At 40.2% G+C, this 18,645-nt stretch overlaps 2 protein-coding genes across 3 annotated transcripts; one reads left to right on the top strand and one right to left on the bottom strand.

Annotated features, from left to right (window-relative positions):
* Positions 1-1,378: 1,378 nt before the first annotated feature.
* On the top strand, positions 1,379-2,236 carry LOC135525006 (cholesterol 25-hydroxylase-like protein 1, member 1). Its single transcript, XM_064952797.1, has one exon. It carries the CDS (start codon positions 1,379-1,381, stop codon positions 2,234-2,236), a length of 858 nt encoding a protein of 285 aa, XP_064808869.1.
* Positions 2,237-5,418: 3,182 nt separating this feature from the next.
* On the bottom strand, positions 5,419-13,192 carry LOC135524378 (zinc finger protein 592-like). 2 transcript variants are annotated; one of them, XM_064951850.1, is made up of 10 exons: positions 12,719-13,192; positions 12,046-12,134; positions 9,638-11,946; positions 9,350-9,528; positions 9,057-9,230; positions 8,790-8,949; positions 8,413-8,682; positions 8,111-8,220; positions 7,795-7,933; positions 5,419-7,708 (listed from the first exon to the last, which is right to left on the bottom strand). In XM_064951850.1, exons 3-10 carry the CDS (start codon positions 11,924-11,926, stop codon positions 7,175-7,177), a joined length of 3,855 nt encoding a protein of 1,284 aa, XP_064807922.1. In that variant the 5' UTR covers positions 11,927-11,946; positions 12,046-12,134; positions 12,719-13,192; the 3' UTR covers positions 5,419-7,174. The 2 variants fall into 2 exon arrangements, with proteins under 2 accessions (XP_064807922.1, XP_064807919.1); XM_064951847.1 differs by having other exon boundaries at positions 12,723-13,192.
* Positions 13,193-18,645: the final 5,453 nt, after the last annotated feature.

Genomic DNA, 18,645 nt, shown 5'->3' with positions numbered 1-18,645 from the left:
TGGGTTGAGGTCGGGTGATTGTGGAGGCCAGGTCATCTGATGTAGCACTCCAGCACTCTCCTTCTTGGTCAAATAGCCCTTACACAGCCTGTAGGTGTGTTTTGGGTCATTGTCCCATTAAGCGCAATGGCGTATTGCTGCAGAATGCTGGTTAAGTGTGCCTTGAATTCTATATACATCACCGACAGTGTCACCAGCAAAGCCCCATCACACCTCCTCCTCCATGCTTCACGGTGGGAACCACACATGCAGAGATCATCCGTTCACCTACTCCGCATATCACAAAGACATGGTGGTTGGAAACAAACATTTCATCAGACCAAAGGACAGATTTACACTGGTCTAATGTCCATTGCTTGTGTTACCTGGCCCAAGCAAGTCTCTTATTCTTATTGGTGTCCTTTAGTAGTGGTTTCTTTGCAGCAATTCAACCATGAACGCCAGATTCATGCAGTCTCCCCTGACCAGTTAATGTTGAGATGTGTCTGTTGAGATGTGTCTGTTACTTAAACTCTGTGAAGCATTTATTTGGGCTGCAATCTGAGGTGCAGTTAACTCTAATGAACTTATCCTCTGCAACCTTCCAGTTACTAGTCCAAAGCTCTAACCACTAGGCTACCCTGTTTGATTGGCTCAAGCACATTAAGAAGGAAAGAGATTCTACAAATGAACTTTTAGAAAGGCACACCTGTTAATTGAAATGCATTCCAGGTAACTACCTCATGAACCTGGTCGAGAGAATGCCAAGGGTATTCAAACTTCTCATCAAGGCAAAGTGTGGCAACTTTGACTAATCTCAAATCTCAAATATATTTTGGTTTGTTTAACACTTTTTTGGTTACTACATGATTCCAAATGTGTTATTTCATAGTTTGTGGGCACCGTTTGTCTTGTGATAGTGCAATTATTTAATTGTTTTGTTTAGTGTTGTTTAGTGTTGTGTAGTGGTTTTGCTGGCATGCATCCCACATTTCTTTTGCCCCACCAAGATTTACATACTAAAATCGCAACAGCTCGTACTGTATATATATATATATATATATATATATATATATATATATATATATATATATATATATATATATATATATATATATATATAAATATATATATATTTAAGTTACACTACCCAAAAGGTACTCAATTAGTGGAACGACCCAGGCACCAAATTAAACTGTTCAGTGTTGAAATATTTGTGTTTTGTGGTGGATTTTGTTAATCTGACGGAAATGGATTTATTGTTGGAAATGGGTATTGTGGGGGAAAAAATCAGCTGTCTCATTGAAGTGGGAGCAAAGTACATAGCTAAGCACTATAAAAAGGGAGAATGTCTTCTTCTCTCTGCACATTTCAATCACAGGCATTCAGAGTCACCAGGATGTTGAACATCACCAAGGTTCAGTTTACTTTGCAGCTTCCTACCTTTTCCAGATTCTCAGACAGGCTTTTGCAGCCTCTATGGGATTATTTCCTTTTCAATCACTACTCCCTCATCTCTTCTCCCTTCTTCCCTGTCATGATCTGCTTCTCCAGCTACTTCTTCTTCAGTCTCCCCTTTGCTGTACTAGACCTCCTGGGAGATAATGTCCCCTCCATTCACCGCTACAAGATCCAGCAAGAGAGACGTCCAACCATTCGGATGATGGCAAAGAGCTTCGTAAGGGCTGTATATAACCACTTGATCTTTGTTCTGCCTGCTGTGCTGATTCAGACCTGCTTTATGCCTTCAGTGGTGCTACCTACCAGTGCTCCAACTGTGGTAGAGGTGCTCATTGATGGACTGGCTGTCCTTCTTCTTTTTGACACACAGTATTTTATGTGGCACTTTGTGCACCACAAACATCCACAACTGTATCGGTGGGTCCATGCCATCCACCATGAATACATGGCACCCTTCTCCTGGTCCACTCAGCAAATCAGCATTCCAGAACTGATAACAGTTGGATTCTGGAGCAACCTGGACCCCATCCTGTTGAAATGCCACCCTTTTACCATCTGGTGCGTCACAATCTTAAGTATCTGGATGTCAGTGGAGGACCACATAGGCTATGACCTGCCATGGGGTCTCAACCACCTGGTACCATTTGGACTATTAGGAGGAGCACCAGCTCATGACATGCACCACCAGAAGCCCAACAGTAACTATGCACCTTTCTTCAGCCACTGGGATAGAATTTTTGGGACTGCCATCCTGGCAGGGAAGATAACTGAGAAAAAAGGGTTTTATTCTCTGTAAATAGAAAAATTTACTGTAATTATTATGTTCATACTTACTTTTATTGCTTACTGTGCATTGTACATACAAATAAAATGTGTCTTTGTTTTTATTCATTTGTCAGTGTCGAACATCAATTGTATTAAAATGTACTACATTTTTACACACAAGTGCAATGTTTGAAAATGTTCTAAATTAATTAGATATAGTAATTGCTGGAATTAGAGCAAATGTAATGGTCCTTGGTAGTAATACATAGTCAAAGGATACAACTAGACAGCCAACTCCAGTTTACCATTTGCCCCCGAGAATGGCAGCAAACCATAATTTAAGCATTTGTCTGTTACAGTCTGAGTCAGTAAAACATAATAAAAAAAACTGGATTCTACACAATGCAGCACAAGCTTACGATTTCTTAAACAACTCAAACATACTTTCAGTCTTTGAAGACTTAGTAAGGATTTTCCTGTTTTCGTCTGGCTTTCCAATCAACAATCAACAAATCTGTTTGTTGGCCAGGGGTCAAGATGAGCCACGGGCCAAGTTTTAAGTACAGGGTAAGGAAATGTTAGAGCCAATTAAAGAAATGTATTGTTAATCCATCGCTATGTGACAAAACTTGGTAAAATCAAAAATCTATATACAGTTGAAGTCGGAAGTTTATACATACACTTGTTGGAGTCATTTGTTGGAGTCGCTGTTGGAGTCATTAAAACTCGTTTTTCAACCACCACAAATTTCTTGTTCACAAACTATAGTTTTGCAAAGTCAGTTAGGATATCATCTTTGTGCATGACACAAGTAATTTTTCCAAAAATTGTTTACAGACATATTATTTCACTTATTATTCACTGTATCACAATTCCAGTGGGTCAGAACTTTACATACACTAAGTTGACTGTGCCTTTAAACAGCTTGGAAAATTCCAGAAAATGATGTCATGGCTTTAGAAGCTTCTGATATGCTAATTGACATAATTTGAGTCAGTTGGAGGTGTACCTGCGGATGAATTTCAAGGCCTGCCTTCAAACTCAGTGCCTCATGGGAAAATCAAAAGAAATCCTCCTAGGGAGCAATGTCCAAACGCCTGAAGGTACCACGTTGATCTGTACAAACAATAGTTTCTCTAGGAGACCCGGAGAACGCGATGAACGTACTTTGGTGCAAAAAGTGCAAATCAATCCCAGAACAACAGCAAAAGACCCTTGTGAAGATGCTGGAGGAAACAGGTACAAAATTATCTATATCCACAGTAAAATGATTCCTATATCGATATAACCTGAAAGGCAGCTCAGCAAGGAAGAAGCCACTGCTCCAAAACCACCATAAAAAAGCCAGACTACGGTTTGCAACTGCACATGGGGTCAAAGATCGTACTTTTTGGAGACATGTCCTTTGGTCTGATGAAACGAAAATAGAACTGTTTGGCCATAATGACCATCGTTATGTTTGGAGGATAAAGGGGGAGGCTTGCAAGCCGGAGAACACCATCCTAACAGTGAAGCACGCAGGTGGCAGCATCATGTTGTGGGGGTGCTTTGCTGCAGGAGGGACTGGTGCACTTCACAAAATAGATGGCATCATGAGGTAGGAAAATTATGTGGATATATTGAAACAACATGTCAAGACATCAGTCAGGAAGTTAAAGCTTGGTCGTAAATGAATCTTCCAAATGGACAATGACCCCAAGCATACTTCCAACGTTGTGGCAAAATGGCTTAAGGACAACAAAGTCAAGGTATTGGAGTGGCCATCACAAAGCCCTGACCTCAATCCTATAGAAAATTTGTGGGCATAACTGATAAAGCATGTGCGAGCAAGGAGGCCTACAAACCTGACTCAGTTACACCAGCTCTGTCAGAAGGAATGGGCCAAAATTCACCCAAGCTTATGGAAGGCTAGCCGAAACGTTTGACCCAAGTTAAACAATTTAAAGGCAATGCTACTAAATACTAATTTAGTGTATGTAAACTTCTGACCCACACGGAATGTGATGGAATAAATAAAAGCTGAAATAAATCATTCAACTATTATTTTGACATTTCACATTCGTAAAATATTTTTTTACAAAGATTAAATGTCAGGAATTGTGGAAAAACTGAGTTTAAATGTATTTGGCTAAGGTGTATGTAAACTTCCGACTTGTATTTAGTGCAACAGGTTTCCTCAAAAGTTTTGAGTAATGACATCACATTGGGGTTTACAGTGAGGAAAGAGGGGCAGAGGCACTGCTGTCTAAACTATGTAAACGTGTGTCTCATGTCTCAACCGCTCTCTGCTCTCTCTGAGCTCTAGGCTAAAAAAAACAGATGCTCTCACTCTACTCTAAGCTAGAGCCAACACAAAAGAAGACGATCTCTGCTCTCTCAGAGCTCTAGGCTAAAGCCAACGCGAGGGAAGACCGGTCTCTGCTCTTTCTAAGCTCTAGGCTCTTCTGAACTACAGATGTTTGAGTTGAGTTAAATAACTCTTTTGAATTTACTGGTTATATGTGAGTTATGCTAATTTATAAAATTGCGGTAATCAGTTAAAAAAAAATTAAATGTCAACTTAGTTACATTTCAGAAATGGTATATTATAGCTTTTGAGTAAGGTTGGACTTTGTTAAACTCAAACATTTCAAGTATCGCAACTTATACTTAAGTGACTTTGACTTATAAAGATTGTCATGTTCATTTCACCATATTGATTTAATTTAACTTGTTTTTTATGTAATAGAAAATCAAAATAACTATGTTGATTTACATGAAAAATGTTAGTATACTCAAAACATTGCACGTGTTACTCATATGAAGGTATAACGATTCACTTCAGCTGTTTGAGTTGGAACTTTTTTGAGGTAATCAGTTTCAAAAACAATTTGAGTATAATTTATCCGGTTTTACAGTGTGCGTATTGCTTGCCATGGATTGGATTTGGCGCATCATAGGCTGCATTTACACATGCAGCCAATTCAGATCTTCTTCCCAATTATTGGCAAAAGAGCTGATCTGTGGTCAAAACCCCAATTACTTAAAAAGGTCTGAAATGGGCTGCCTGTGGAAACGCAGCAATATTGTTCAGTCGGTTGGGGATACTGGCCTGAGAAAACACATTTTGGAGGGAAAACAAATTGCCCTTGTGAAGGTGTATTTTTTTCCAGCACATTGTCATCAGAGAAGGGATATCAATCATAGCAGAAGGGATCTTTTGAGGACAAAGGATGCTGATGCAGTCATGTACATGTTTATTTGCAATTATTTGAAGTAAACATTACAGCAAGGCACAATGGCCGATGCAGGTTGAATAGATATGTGATGGCTTAAGAAATAATGCTAATAAAATGTTTATTAGCTACTGTGTACATGGGTTGGCTTACAAGTCCTTAATATTGTACATATCAAAAGTACAAAGTTTCTCTTGACAGGCTATAAAAACACTCAGATATGAAGTTTCATATCAGCCACTGAGTTAACACTGGATCCATTTAAAGCATGAACACGGATTCATATAACCACTAGAAAATGAACAGTTCATACAGCACTTAAATAGAAATTTCAAAAATAAGTCAATGTGACTATAAATATCTATCTCCAAAGTAATTTATAAAATTGAATATTGTGGGAGATAATATACATTTTGAGAATAATAATACATTTTACATTGCAGTGAGACCAAAGGTGAAATCTCCCAGAACATCCAAAGTTTAACAATCACTGCCTTATACTGTGGAGGTAGGAAGAAAGAGCTGCACAGGTCTTTATATTCAGCTTATTTCACATGCACTCAAACATGCTATAACCCTTTACATTTAATCATTGCTCTTTTAATTGCCTTAGTACACCGTTCGAAATGAGCCATTTAACACCCTGCATTATCTTGCAAAACAGATGCTCTCTCACATTCAATGAACACTCGCCAAAGATCACAATTAACCAAGAAAAACAATGACATCGCTAAGACAAGTCACCACTACTCGAAACATAGATATAAGAGCATTTTAAATTATTGAAAGCTTATCAGGGTAGAAAAGCAAGAGTACAGTAAAAAAAAAGTGTCATATCTTTTAGCAAGGCATTTAAAGCAGCAGAAGAAATAATAACAAAGCGTTATCCCTGCCCATTTCAGTAAAAAACAGATGGGGCTTGAGAAATGTAAGCACTAGAAATTATAGCTATAGCTCTGGATGCAAGGACTGATCATTCATGATATCAAAATTATCTTTAACCATGTTGTACATGTTGGTTTACATTTACTAATGTATGACAATTTAAAAAAGCTCATGTTATATTTTAAGAATCAAATGGGTACATAAATGTATAGGTCCAAAAATGGATGTAGCTGATTGCCTCTAACTCCAACACATATATTTTAACTTGTAGAAAGGTGCTATTTTGGTAGTTTAACCAGATTTTTTAATAAATTCCATATCACATACCATGTGGTATGGAATTGCTATCAAATATATCTTCTGTGCTAAGTGATACCTAGGTCAGAGTAAATATTTCAACATACACATACAGTATGATAGAAGTTGTAATACTGTTACATACTGTCAGTATTGTCAAAACCTGCCTGAAGCACCATCTATTATAATGTACTTAAGTAGGAAACCAAACATATATGCCTGCTATAGACTAAAGCAAATTCTTTTGGCTTTTATTATATCAAATTTATTGGGAGGTTAGCCTGAGGGACAGCTCCTTCGCCTTAACAGGTGGGTGTGGTTATGTACCAGAGACTCTTAAAGACACTTAATACAACACATGCAAGCTTCAAAAGGTCAAATTAAAGTAAATAATTAATGATAATCTTTGCCCAAAATTACCCAAGATTAATTTTATATTTTCAGTTGATGTGGAACATCTGCCAGTCCCAAGGGGTTGAGAAACATAAAACAAAATTATTTGTAAGGCAAAAGAAAAGAAAAGCATGACTACTATTTACCAAAGAAATGGAGATAGAGCAATTTTGAACTTCTTAAAAGCTGCTTATTGATTCTATTATGCGTGAAGATTTTCCATGAATCTCTAGGTCAGTGATGTATGTGGATTTAAAGGTCAATGGTCTTACTGCAGTCTCACAGTGCAACCTGGTTGGATCCTCTTCCCGTGAAGGGTCAGATTTAACTAATGGAGGTGGCAAGTCCTCTCCCTCATTCACACCCACTGTTTTCCCCACGTCCTCTTCCTGCTTTTTTCTGCTCTCATACTCCACGTCTATCATTTCCTTCTTCTCTTCCTCGGGGTCTTTGACTTTGTGCACAATAAACAGGTGTCTGTTGAGAGACAGCTGAGATGCAAAACATAATCCACAGTGCAGACATTGGGGAGACTTTTTATCGGTTTTATGCTGAGGTATGTGCTGCTGGAACTGTGTGCCATCCTCTGAAGTGAAACCACACTTAGCGCAGCGAAAGTGAGATTTCAGACGTTTGGTAGAGGAGCCTTCTAGGGCAGCACCATCCTCCCCCTCCCTCTGGGATGCCACAGCAGGTCTCTTTGAAACAAGCCCCTGCAAGTCAAAGTTAATGATTAGATTTCAAGTGTCATTTTTGACAATCAGTAATATGCAGAAAAAAATAAGAAAATTTAAATCACCTCTCCCAAGGCTTTGCTGGTATCTAGAGGGGTTGATTTTGACAGACTAAAGTCTGGATTTTTGATCCCATGCATCAAACTGATGTGGTTCTTCAGCATGATGTTAGTGGTGAATGTTGTCCTCTCATCTGTGCAATACCTGCACAATAAGAACAAATTATATCATATACAAAAAAAATATTCAAAATGTGGTAACCACAGCTTTGTTTTTGCACATTGGACCATTTCCTACAGTGCCACCCAGGGGGTGCCAGATATGACCCAACCTTTCAGAAAGTAATGTACTTTATAACGTAGATTTCAGGATAAATCTCACCAGCAGGTAAAGGTTTTCTTTCCATTGTGGTCATTGCGAATGTGTCTTCTCAAACTTGTAGAGGAATTGAAAGACCTCTCACACTGCCGGCATGGATACCTCTTCAGTGACTACAGAGAGCATAGAGAGAAGATTGACTTAATTAGGGTTGAGCTGACTTGGGAATTATTTCCTTTCATTAAGGGCCTTAAAGATGAAAATCCGACATCTGAAATGGTCTCTAAATTATCATCTGTCCTATAGTACAATTGCTACAGCTAATTAGTTTGTATGAGCAATAGAATAACTAAGTTGCTCCTCACCCTCCCATGGTTGTTCTTCATGTGAGAGACGTAGACTTCTCGGTCAGGCAGCCAGTGTAGGCACTCTCCACAGGTCCAACCAGCATTTTTCAGATTGGTCTTCCTGTCCCGAGCAGTCAAGTGGGCCCTCTTTCTGGTTGCATCAGAGTGTTCAATGGGAGTGTTTACCTTTGGCTGGTGGAATGCAGAGGTAACATCTTGGTGCTGTGCAGTCATCTCTGTTGGTTTTGTGCTTTTCTCCACCTCTTTGAAGATTCCTTCATGCACCCCCTGTAATATAGGCAGACAGCGTTGAAAAAGACCAAACCAAAAACTTAACATTATGTGCCCCATTTTATGTCAATGTGACTAGATTGAATTTTAGGATGATGGCAAACCTTAAAATGTTGCATTAACGACTGCTTGTGGGTGAAGATTGAAGTGCACTCAGGGCACTTGAACACACAGGTTATAAGCTTTTTGGCGTTTTGATGGAAGTGCTGAAGCAATAACTGCTTTTTCTTGAACACTGTCTCACAAGAACACTTGAAGATTAACCTGCAACAGAAAATAAACAATTAGAACAGCATTACAAACAATCATGTCAAACTTTAAGATGGGTTAGCAAATATGCAATTTCAGAACATGCATTTAGTTAAACTCACTGAGGAGACACTACGCTGGCGTTGTGCTTAGTTGTCAAATGCATTTGACATCCATCAGAAGACTTGAAGGCAACAGGACAGATAGTGCACTTATAGAAGACCTCACAGTGTTTCTCCTCAATGTGACTCTTCTGCACATTAAATGACATGAAAACCATATCACAGTGAAGACACCTGAAAGAAAACAAAGGATTTAGAAAAGGGGGCCAATGTTATAGAACACTTTTCTGATATGTATCCCCTGAGTCCCATTCAAGGTCCTAACAAAAGTATATACTTTAGTATTGATTTACTTATAGCCAGCCTTGCGTGCATAGTGAAGACAGTTCTCCTTCACATGCTTCTGTATGTCCACAGAGCGACTCAGTGCACCACACTCAGGGCAGCAGTAAGGAGACTTGTGGGCATGAATACGCTGGTGAGCCCGGAAGCTGCACTTGTTTGGTAGCAGCATCGGGCACACCTTACACATCTATACATGACAAAACAACACAAAGCAAAACATATAAATACATTTTTACCTGGCCAATGATAGTGAACATCTCAGCAATTATTATTGTTTCAATTCAATCTTTACTCACCAGTCCCTCCATTTCTTCCGACAGCCTCTGGTAATGGCCTGCGAGACCTCTGTAATCTGATAGCTGCTTGTTACACTCCAGGCAGCAGAGTCTGTGGCGGATGACTTTTTCTGCATAGAGGGGCATGACTGGTTGGGTTTTAGGTGAGGATAATGGGGGCACGTGGGAGCCCCCATGCAAAGAGGATTCAGCGAGCAAAGGTACAAACATCTGTCCCTCTGCTATGGGCTTCATGGAGAGCTGTGTGCACTGCATCACCACACCTTTGTTCTTATGTTCCCGTGCATGTGCCAGCAGGGCACACTTGTTGAAGAATACCATGGTCTTAGCACAGTGGGTGCAGGCTACTTCAATGTGCACACTCCTCCTGCCATAATGATAGGCGAGACTCCTTTCTACCCCAAAGGAGTCCCCACATTCAAGACAGCAATATCCGCGTGGTGGCAAGTGGATGTTGCTCTCAGGTGGTGGGTTCAGGTTGGGTACGAATGTGGGTACAGGGTTCGCATTGTTTAACAGTCTGTTTAAAGTACCTGCTGCTGTACTAGGAATGGCAGCACATGGATTAGGGGTGTTTTTTTTAACTTGATGCACCAATGGGACAGTGCTGCACACCATAGAGGAGGAAAGTGCATGTTGTTGGCTCTGTTGATGGGAGGTGGAGCGTGCTGCAACTGATGCAGCAACACTGTGAGGGACTAGGTTCAGGTTAGCTAAGTGCATTTCCTTAGGAAGGAAGCTTGCATTGGGCGAGTTGCCTGTTTGAACTGATGAAATCCTCTTTTGTGTAGAAGGCCCGTGCTGGGCAACCGGCATAGGTCTCATAACCGGACCACTTGTATTATGAAAAATAGTTGGGGACTGCATTGGTCTTGGCCTCTTGGAGTTCCCCTTTAATTTGTCATCAAATTCATCATCAGTAACCTTTGATGGCAGAATACCAACTGGTGTACTTTTGATGGGCATATCAACAATGATATCGCTTATCACATTATGAGAGGGATAGGGAGACAAACTAGAGTAGGCCTCAACAATAATTCTCTGGGATGGGGAGGACTCAACAGACAGGACCTCCTCATTTTCTGAATCAGGTACTACACTGGTAACCATGCGCTGGATTTGCCCAGTTGTAGTTTTAATGGTCTTTATTCTGACCCTCGGTATTGCTGGGGGTGAGCCAGATGCCAGTGCTGGGGATCCCTTGCCACTGCTATCACTGGAAATGCTTACAGGACTGTCAGGTGGTTTCATTAACCGCTTCACAGCTTCAGGGGAACTCCGGGGACTTTGTGGTGACATGGGCATTTTTGGACTAACATTCATGGTGCCGTCATGAGCCACTGATAAGTCTCCAGAGTTTAGTGGTTCACTGGAATAATTTCTGGCATTCAGAGCCACTAATGCCTCAAGGCAAGACGATAGTTTGGATGTTGGAGTTTTGACACATGGATGAGAGGTGAGCATCTTAGACATTCCCACTATATTGTTACTGCTTGACTCAATAATGTTATGATCACTTGCAGGGAGCACTGCACTCTGACAATCTCCCTTGTCCTTCTGGTCACTGGCATTACTGTCAGGCTTCACCTCTGTTCTGGTATCCTTTGCTTTGATAGATTCTCCTTTGCACCTTGGAAGGTTCTCAAGTTCTTCACAGTCTACTTTATGGCACTGGTCAAACATGCTGTAAGACAGCTGTTTTTTCTGATTGTCTGACATTGGGGGTTCTGCAGACATAAATATAGAGGCAGCAGGAAAGTAGGGTCTCTCTTGTTTTGGATGGACATCAACCCCGTTGCTTGGGGTGTCTTCAGATTCTGGACTAGAAATGGGGCTAAACTGGGAAAAGGACTGAGAGAAGGAAGGTGTTCCTTCAGGTTTTTGCTGGACGGGGGTCTTCCCTAAGAGTCCTCTTGAGCCACCCCCCTTCAAAGCACACACAAAAGACTTAGAACCACAGTGGTTTATCTGATGAGAGTCCATGGAGACCCCTGACCCCCTGAACCCATTTTGCAATGGGTAATTGAAATGTGGGCCCTCTACACCACTATCAGGCGACTCCTGGTGACTTGTGTTCTTCACTATAACACTGACAGCAGGAACATCAGACACACCCACAGCTTGGTGAACAGATACACTGTCCTCCATACACATCTCTGTGTGCTTCAGCTGACCTTCTGCCTCATCATGACTCTCCTGGACGGGCTCTTTAGCATCCAAACTGGTGGCATCAGGGATGTCAAAGGCAGCCAAAAGATCATCAAAATCTGGGGTCTTCATGTCACCCATGTTTGAAAGCTTACAAACACCTGAGGAAAACATAAGAGGTCAAATATGAGTACATAAACTGGGGTACCAGAGATGTGGCACATTCCCTGATGATAGTAATGTTGAGGATAATTATTTACCATTTGGCTCTCAGTTATGTTTGTTGCTAAAATTCTGCAGGGTTGTCAGTTGGTGTCATGATGGGCTGCTCCATCTGTGCCTGAGATACCTGAGATCAATTAAGGTTAGGTTTCCTTTTGTACATTATAGACATACAGTGAGCTCGATAGCTTGTAATGCTAAACAGTGTATTTCACTGGTTAGCTGTCAAATAACTGCGTTTAGCCATGAGCCAAGTGGACAGTTAGGTAACTAGTAACTTGTATCTTCAGCTGGCTAGCTTGCCACAGCAAAGTGTAATTGAAGTTGAGCATCAAAATTGATAATTAGATATAACATATATCACCAAACAACGCATTGTGCTGCAACATAATTGTTTAAACTGTAAATAGTCCGAACATGTGAATACAGAGGCCGGAGTTATCATGCTAGCTGTTAGTTAGCAAGTTAGCTAGGTGTGTAGCTAATGTTAGCCAGTTTGCTTGCTAATTGTCTAGCTAACGTTAGCTGGCTCGCAAATTTGACACTCGCAGAGCTAGCTACCATTAGCCAACTAGCGCAAAATTTGCGAGCTAGCTAACGTTAAACGACACGCTAAATCATCTGCTACCGAGTGAGTTAAGTTTAGCTTTAAGATTAAAAACATATTCGAGCATATCGTTGTAGTCTAATGAGTTAAAATGTAGAATTCACCTACTTGACGATTAGTTAACGCGTTGCAGCTATAATTCATCCGATTCACAGGCCTCATTATTTCGGGTGGACTTCTGAATTTGCAACAAAACAGCTAGCTAGCTTCGAGTTTATTGCTTGCTAATTCGCGAGAGCTAAACACATATGTCATCTCGCGAGTCTGAAGTGAAAATAGATTGATAAATCACAAATCGATGCAATGTTGGAAGCTATCAATGCAAACTGCTTCAGTAAATTTGATATGGAAATTCTACAGTCCCTCTCTTGTACCATTCCTTACAGCTAGCTTGTCGCTCAGAATAACATTTTTTTCTGAGCTCTTTCTTTAACCAGCGACTTTATTGGGCATCGCCAGCTTCCTGACGCAATTCCTCTAGGATCAGTGCTGCTATCTGGGATCCTTGGGAAGTCCTTACCTTAACCTTAACCTGAACCTTAATCCCAACCCCATACCCCCTGCCTAACCCTCATGCTTGCCTTAAACTGCAGTCCTAACCTTAACCTAAATCCCAACCCCTACCCTAACCATAACCCTCATGCTAGCCTTAAACTGCAGTTCTAATCTTAACCATTAATCCTAACCCCAACCCCTACCCTAACCATATCCCTTGCCTAACCCTAACACTGACCTTAAACTGCAATATCAAGTCAAATTGTATTGGTCACGTACACATATTTAGTAGATGTTATAGTGGGTGTAGCGAAATGTTTGTATTCCTAGCTCCAACAGTGCAATAATATCCAAAAGTGCATTAGTATCTAAAAATGATTCACAACCATACAAACCAATCTGAAAGTAAAATAATGGAATTAATGAATAAAAACAGTATATCACAAAAGTGAGTACACCCCTCACATTTTTGTAAATATTTGAGTATATCTTTTCATATGTAACAACACTGAAGGAATTACACTTTGCCCCAATGTAAAGTAGTGAGTATACAGCTTGTATAACAGTATACATTTGCTGTCCCCTCAAAATAACTCAACACACAGCCATTAATGTCTAAACCGCTGGCAACAAAAGTGAGTGCACCCCTAAGTGAAAATGTCCAAATTGGGCCCAATTAGCCATTTTCCCTCCCCGGTGTCATGTGACTCGTTAGTGTTACAAGGTCTCAGGTGTGAATGGGGAGCAGGTGTGTTAAATTTGGTGTCATCGCTCTCACACTCCCTCATACTGACTGGTCACTGGAAGTTCAACATGGCACCTCATGGAAAAGAACTCTTTGAGGATCTGAAAAAAAGAATTGCTGCTCTACATAAAGATGGCCTGGGCTATAAGAAGATTGCCAAGATTGACAGGTTCCACTCAGAACAGGCCTCGCCATGGTCGACCAAAGAAGTTGAGTGCACATGCTCAGCGTCATATCCTGAGGTTGTCTTTGGGAAATAGACGTATGAGGTCAGCCTGTCAGTGCTCAGACCATATGCCGTACACTGCATCTTCTAAAGATGATGCACAAGAAAGCACGCAAACAGTTTGCTGAAGACAAGCAGACTAAGGCCATGGATTACTGGAACCATGTACTGTGGTCTGATGAGACCAAGATAAACTTATTTGGTTCAGATGGTGTCAAGCGTGTGTGTAGTTTTTTTAATTATTATTATTTTTCCTTTATTTTACTAGGCAAGTCAGTTAAGAACAAATTCTTATTTTCAATGATGACCTAGGAACAGTTAAATGCCTGTTCAGGGGCAGAACGACAGATTCTGTAACTTGTCAGCTCGGAGATTTGAACTTGCAACCTTTCGGTTACTAGTCCAATGCTCTAACCACTAGGCTACCCTGCCGCCCTGTTTGAGAAACTAAGTCCTCAACTGGCAGCTTCATTAAATAGTACCCACAAAACACCAGTCTCAACATCAACAGTGAAGAGGCGACTGGGATGCTGTCCTTCTAGGCAGAGTTGCAAAGAAAAAGCCATATCTCAGACTGGCCAATTAAAAGAAAAGTTACAGATGGGCAAAAGAACACAGACACTGGACAGAGGTACTCTGCCTAGAAGGCCAGCATCCCAGAGTCGCCGGTGATGCCGAAACGTAGGTAAATACCCAATAAATTATTGGGAGTTTATAAATGGAGTTTGAGACTCTTTATTTTGATAGTTTATAGTTTATTCACCGTTAGTCATCATCTCGACACAAACAAATGTTTCTGTCTTTCACTAATTCATTCTAATTAACTTAATCATTATGACACACCCCTCACTATTTTCATTGGTTGCACTAATTGCACTGTTTGTCTACATAACCTGGTTCAAGTATTCATGATATTACCATGAAGAAGGCACATTGATGCTGAAATGCTGGTAAATACCTAATAAATTACTGGGAGTTTATATGGAGTGTGCGACTCTCTTTATTTTGATACAAAATCCGTTGGCACCACATAACATACCAAATATTAGTGTCATGGACATTCATTTCAGTAGCACTCTGCCAACACACACACACACACACACATATATACCTCACTCACTCACTCACTCACTCATTCACTACAGTACATACACTACAAACTAGTGACAATATCACCCCATTACAGACATTCAACAGTTTTCTTTTGTCACATCAGACCACAATCCAAGTGCCAATCCATTGAAGAACCAGGGTAAGGGGATCAGTGTACTGTACTGTTCAGACTTAATTATAGCTTTAGGACATAATACTGCCATAACAGAACATCTTAGAACATGCTATTCCACTAACATTAACAAGATATTGACCAACAAAAACTATTTCTACAGTGCATTTGGGAAGTATTCAGACCCCTGGACTTTTTCACATTTTGTTACGTTACAGCCTTATTCTAAAATTGATTAAACAGTTTTTTTTCTCCTTCATCAATCTACACACAATATCCCATAATGACAAAGTAAAAACTGGTCTTTAGACATTTTTGCAAAAATACTGAAATATCACAAGTATTCAGACCCTTTACTTAGTACTTTGTTGAAGCACCTTTGGCAGCGATTACAGCCTCGAGTCGTCTTGGGTATGACGCTACAAGTTTGGCACACAAATCTAACCTAATGCTTTGTTGCTGCACTGTGAACAATGGGACCATATCATTTGACGGCTCCTGGAGCACGGGGTGACCAACGACACTTTGTACTTCACCAAATGCTGTGACCTCTTTAATAAAACCGATTGTAACTCGGCCATCCTGTAAATCTTATGTTGATTACCAGTGAGTAGATTAACTTATTCAAAGTATTTATATATTTTTCATAACTTTTGTTCACATTTTATTGTATATATTTATACTGTAAGTAATATAGAATAAACTCTGTCCTAAGAATACAAAATGAAGATAAAGCATGTACAGATTAAACCAGCCCTTTGACATGTTATTTTTTTAATGATAAATATTTATTTCTTATGATTTACCCTTTCATTCAGTGTCAGAAGACAGATATTATGAAAATAAATGTAAAGAAATACTGAATTGTATATTGATTGAAAATTATAACATTGAGTAAATCTGTAAATACAGTACGTAAAAATACGAGTATGAACGTTTGACAAGAATGGTATGTACACTTTTATTTTACAAAATCTGTTGGCACCACATAACATCCCAAATATTACAGTGTCATGGACATTCATTTCAGTAGCACTCTGCCAACAAGCACACACATATAACTCACTCACTCACTCACTCACTCACTCACTCACTCACTCACTCACTCACTCACCTCACTGACTCCACTCACTCACCTCACTCCAGTACATACACTACAAACTAGTGACAATATCACCCCATTACACACATTACAGACATTTAACAGTTTGCTCATGTCACAATAGACCACAACAGACCAGAAGTGTGAATGATGTGAATGCATATCAATTACAGTCATAAAGATAAGCTACCAGGTGAGCTACTGCTTTACTGTCACCATGGGCCAGGTCTAACCCAGTTTTTACATGGTTCTCATATTATATAACCATGTATTTCACTTTGTAAGTTCACTCATGCGTGTAAATGGCACTAACAAAGTTAGTGTTAATTTCTATAAGCCCTTTCCCACTCTTCAACACTCAAAGCTTTGTCAGTTACATATCACGACAAGTGCCAATCGTTTGAGGAACCAGGGTAAGGGGATCGGTGTACTGTACTGTTCAGACTTAAGCTGTGAACATATTCTTTTCTAATTAACAGATTACGGGGTTTATAAAGTTCAACAAAAATTAACTGAACTACAAAAACCTGGCAATTTTCAAAAGGCAAGAAAACATTTGCAAAAAATGTGCACAAGAACTAATTCTCAGTAAAGAGGCAATATTGTCTTTGCTCAGTATTTGGAAGAGTGCATTGCATAGTTTTAGGACATAATAATGCCATAATAGAACATCTTAGAACATGCTATTCCACTAACATTAACAAGATCAAATTACTGACCAACTAAAACTATTTCTACAGTGCATTTGGACAGTATTCAGAAACCTAGACTTATTCCACATTTTGTTACATTACAGCCTTATTCTAAAATAGATAAAATAGATTTTTTTTCTCCCTCAATCAGCACACAATACCCAATAATGACAAAGGAATACAGTGTTTTAGACATTTTTGCAAAAATACTGAAATATCACAAGTATTCAGACCATTTACTCAGTACTTTGTTGAAGCACCTTTGGCAGCGATTACAGCCTCAAGTCTTCTTGGGTATGACGTTACAAGCTTGGCACACCTGTATTTGGTGAGTTTCTCCCATTCCTCTCTGCAGATCTTCTCAAGCTCTGTTAGGTTGGATGGGGAGCATTGCTGCACAGCTATTTTCAGGTCTCTCCAGAGATATTTTATCGGGTTCAAGTCCGGGCTCTGGCTGGGCCACTCTAGGACATTCAAAGACTTGTCCCGAAGATGCCGCCACCATGCTTCACCGTAGGAATGGTGCCAGGTTTCCTCCTGACTTGACGCTTGAAATTCAGGCCAAAAAGTTATAATGTTTCTTGTTTCTCATGGTCAGAGTCCTTGAGGTGCCTTTTGGCAAACTCCAAGCAGGCTGACATGTGCCTTCTACTGAGGAGTGGCTTCCGTCTGGCCACTCTACCTCCGTGACCAAGGCCATTCTCCCCCAATTACTCAGTTTGACCAGATGGCCAGCTCTAGGAAGAGTCTTGGTGGTTACAAACTTCTTCCATTTCAAAATGAAGGAGGCCACTGTGTTCTTGGGGACCATCAATGCTGCAGACATTTTTTGGTACCCTTCCCCAGATCTGTGCCTCGACACAAACCTGTCTCGGAGCTCTACAGACAATTCCTTCTACCTCATAGCTTGGTTTTTGCTTTGACATGCACTGTCAACTGTGGGACCTTATATAGACTGGTGTGTGCCTTTCCAAATGTCCAATCAATTGAATTTACCACAGGTGGACTCCAATCAAGTTGTAGAAACATCTCAAGGATGATCAATGGAAACAGGATGCAATTTCGAGTCTCATACCAAAGGGTCTGAACACATATGTAAATAATTTTTTTCTGTCTTATTTTTAATACATTTGCAAAAATTCTGAAAACCTGTTGTCACTTTGTCATTATTTGGTATTGTTTGTAGATTGATGGGAGAAAAAAATAATTGTATCAATTTTTGAATAAGGCTGTAACGTAACAAAATGTGGAAAAAGTCAAGGGGTCTGAATACTTTCCGAACGCACTGTATGTCCAAGACATATACAGTACATCACAGATGTACAAGGCAGTTGGTGCACTCCAATCCCCTTGCATCTGCATGAAGCTATTAGATTGCTGCTTACAGCCACCACTTTTCATCCAGCACCATTGTTTCAACCACTTCATAAGTCTCTTCTCCTTTGCAGGGGACAGAGCACTTGGTTCTGGACATGAGGTGAATCACTGTGTCCCATTTCCTTAGTGCTGGAAGTTGAAGAGTCCTTAAAAGTACTGTGCCTCCACT

The sequence above is a fragment of the Oncorhynchus masou genome, chromosome 31, assembly GCF_036934945.1.
Source record: "Oncorhynchus masou masou isolate Uvic2021 chromosome 31, UVic_Omas_1.1, whole genome shotgun sequence".
Classification (NCBI taxonomy): domain Eukaryota; kingdom Metazoa; phylum Chordata; class Actinopteri; order Salmoniformes; family Salmonidae; genus Oncorhynchus; species Oncorhynchus masou.
Note: the sequence above shows the minus strand (reverse complement) of the source record. Positions and strands in the feature narration are given on the sequence as shown.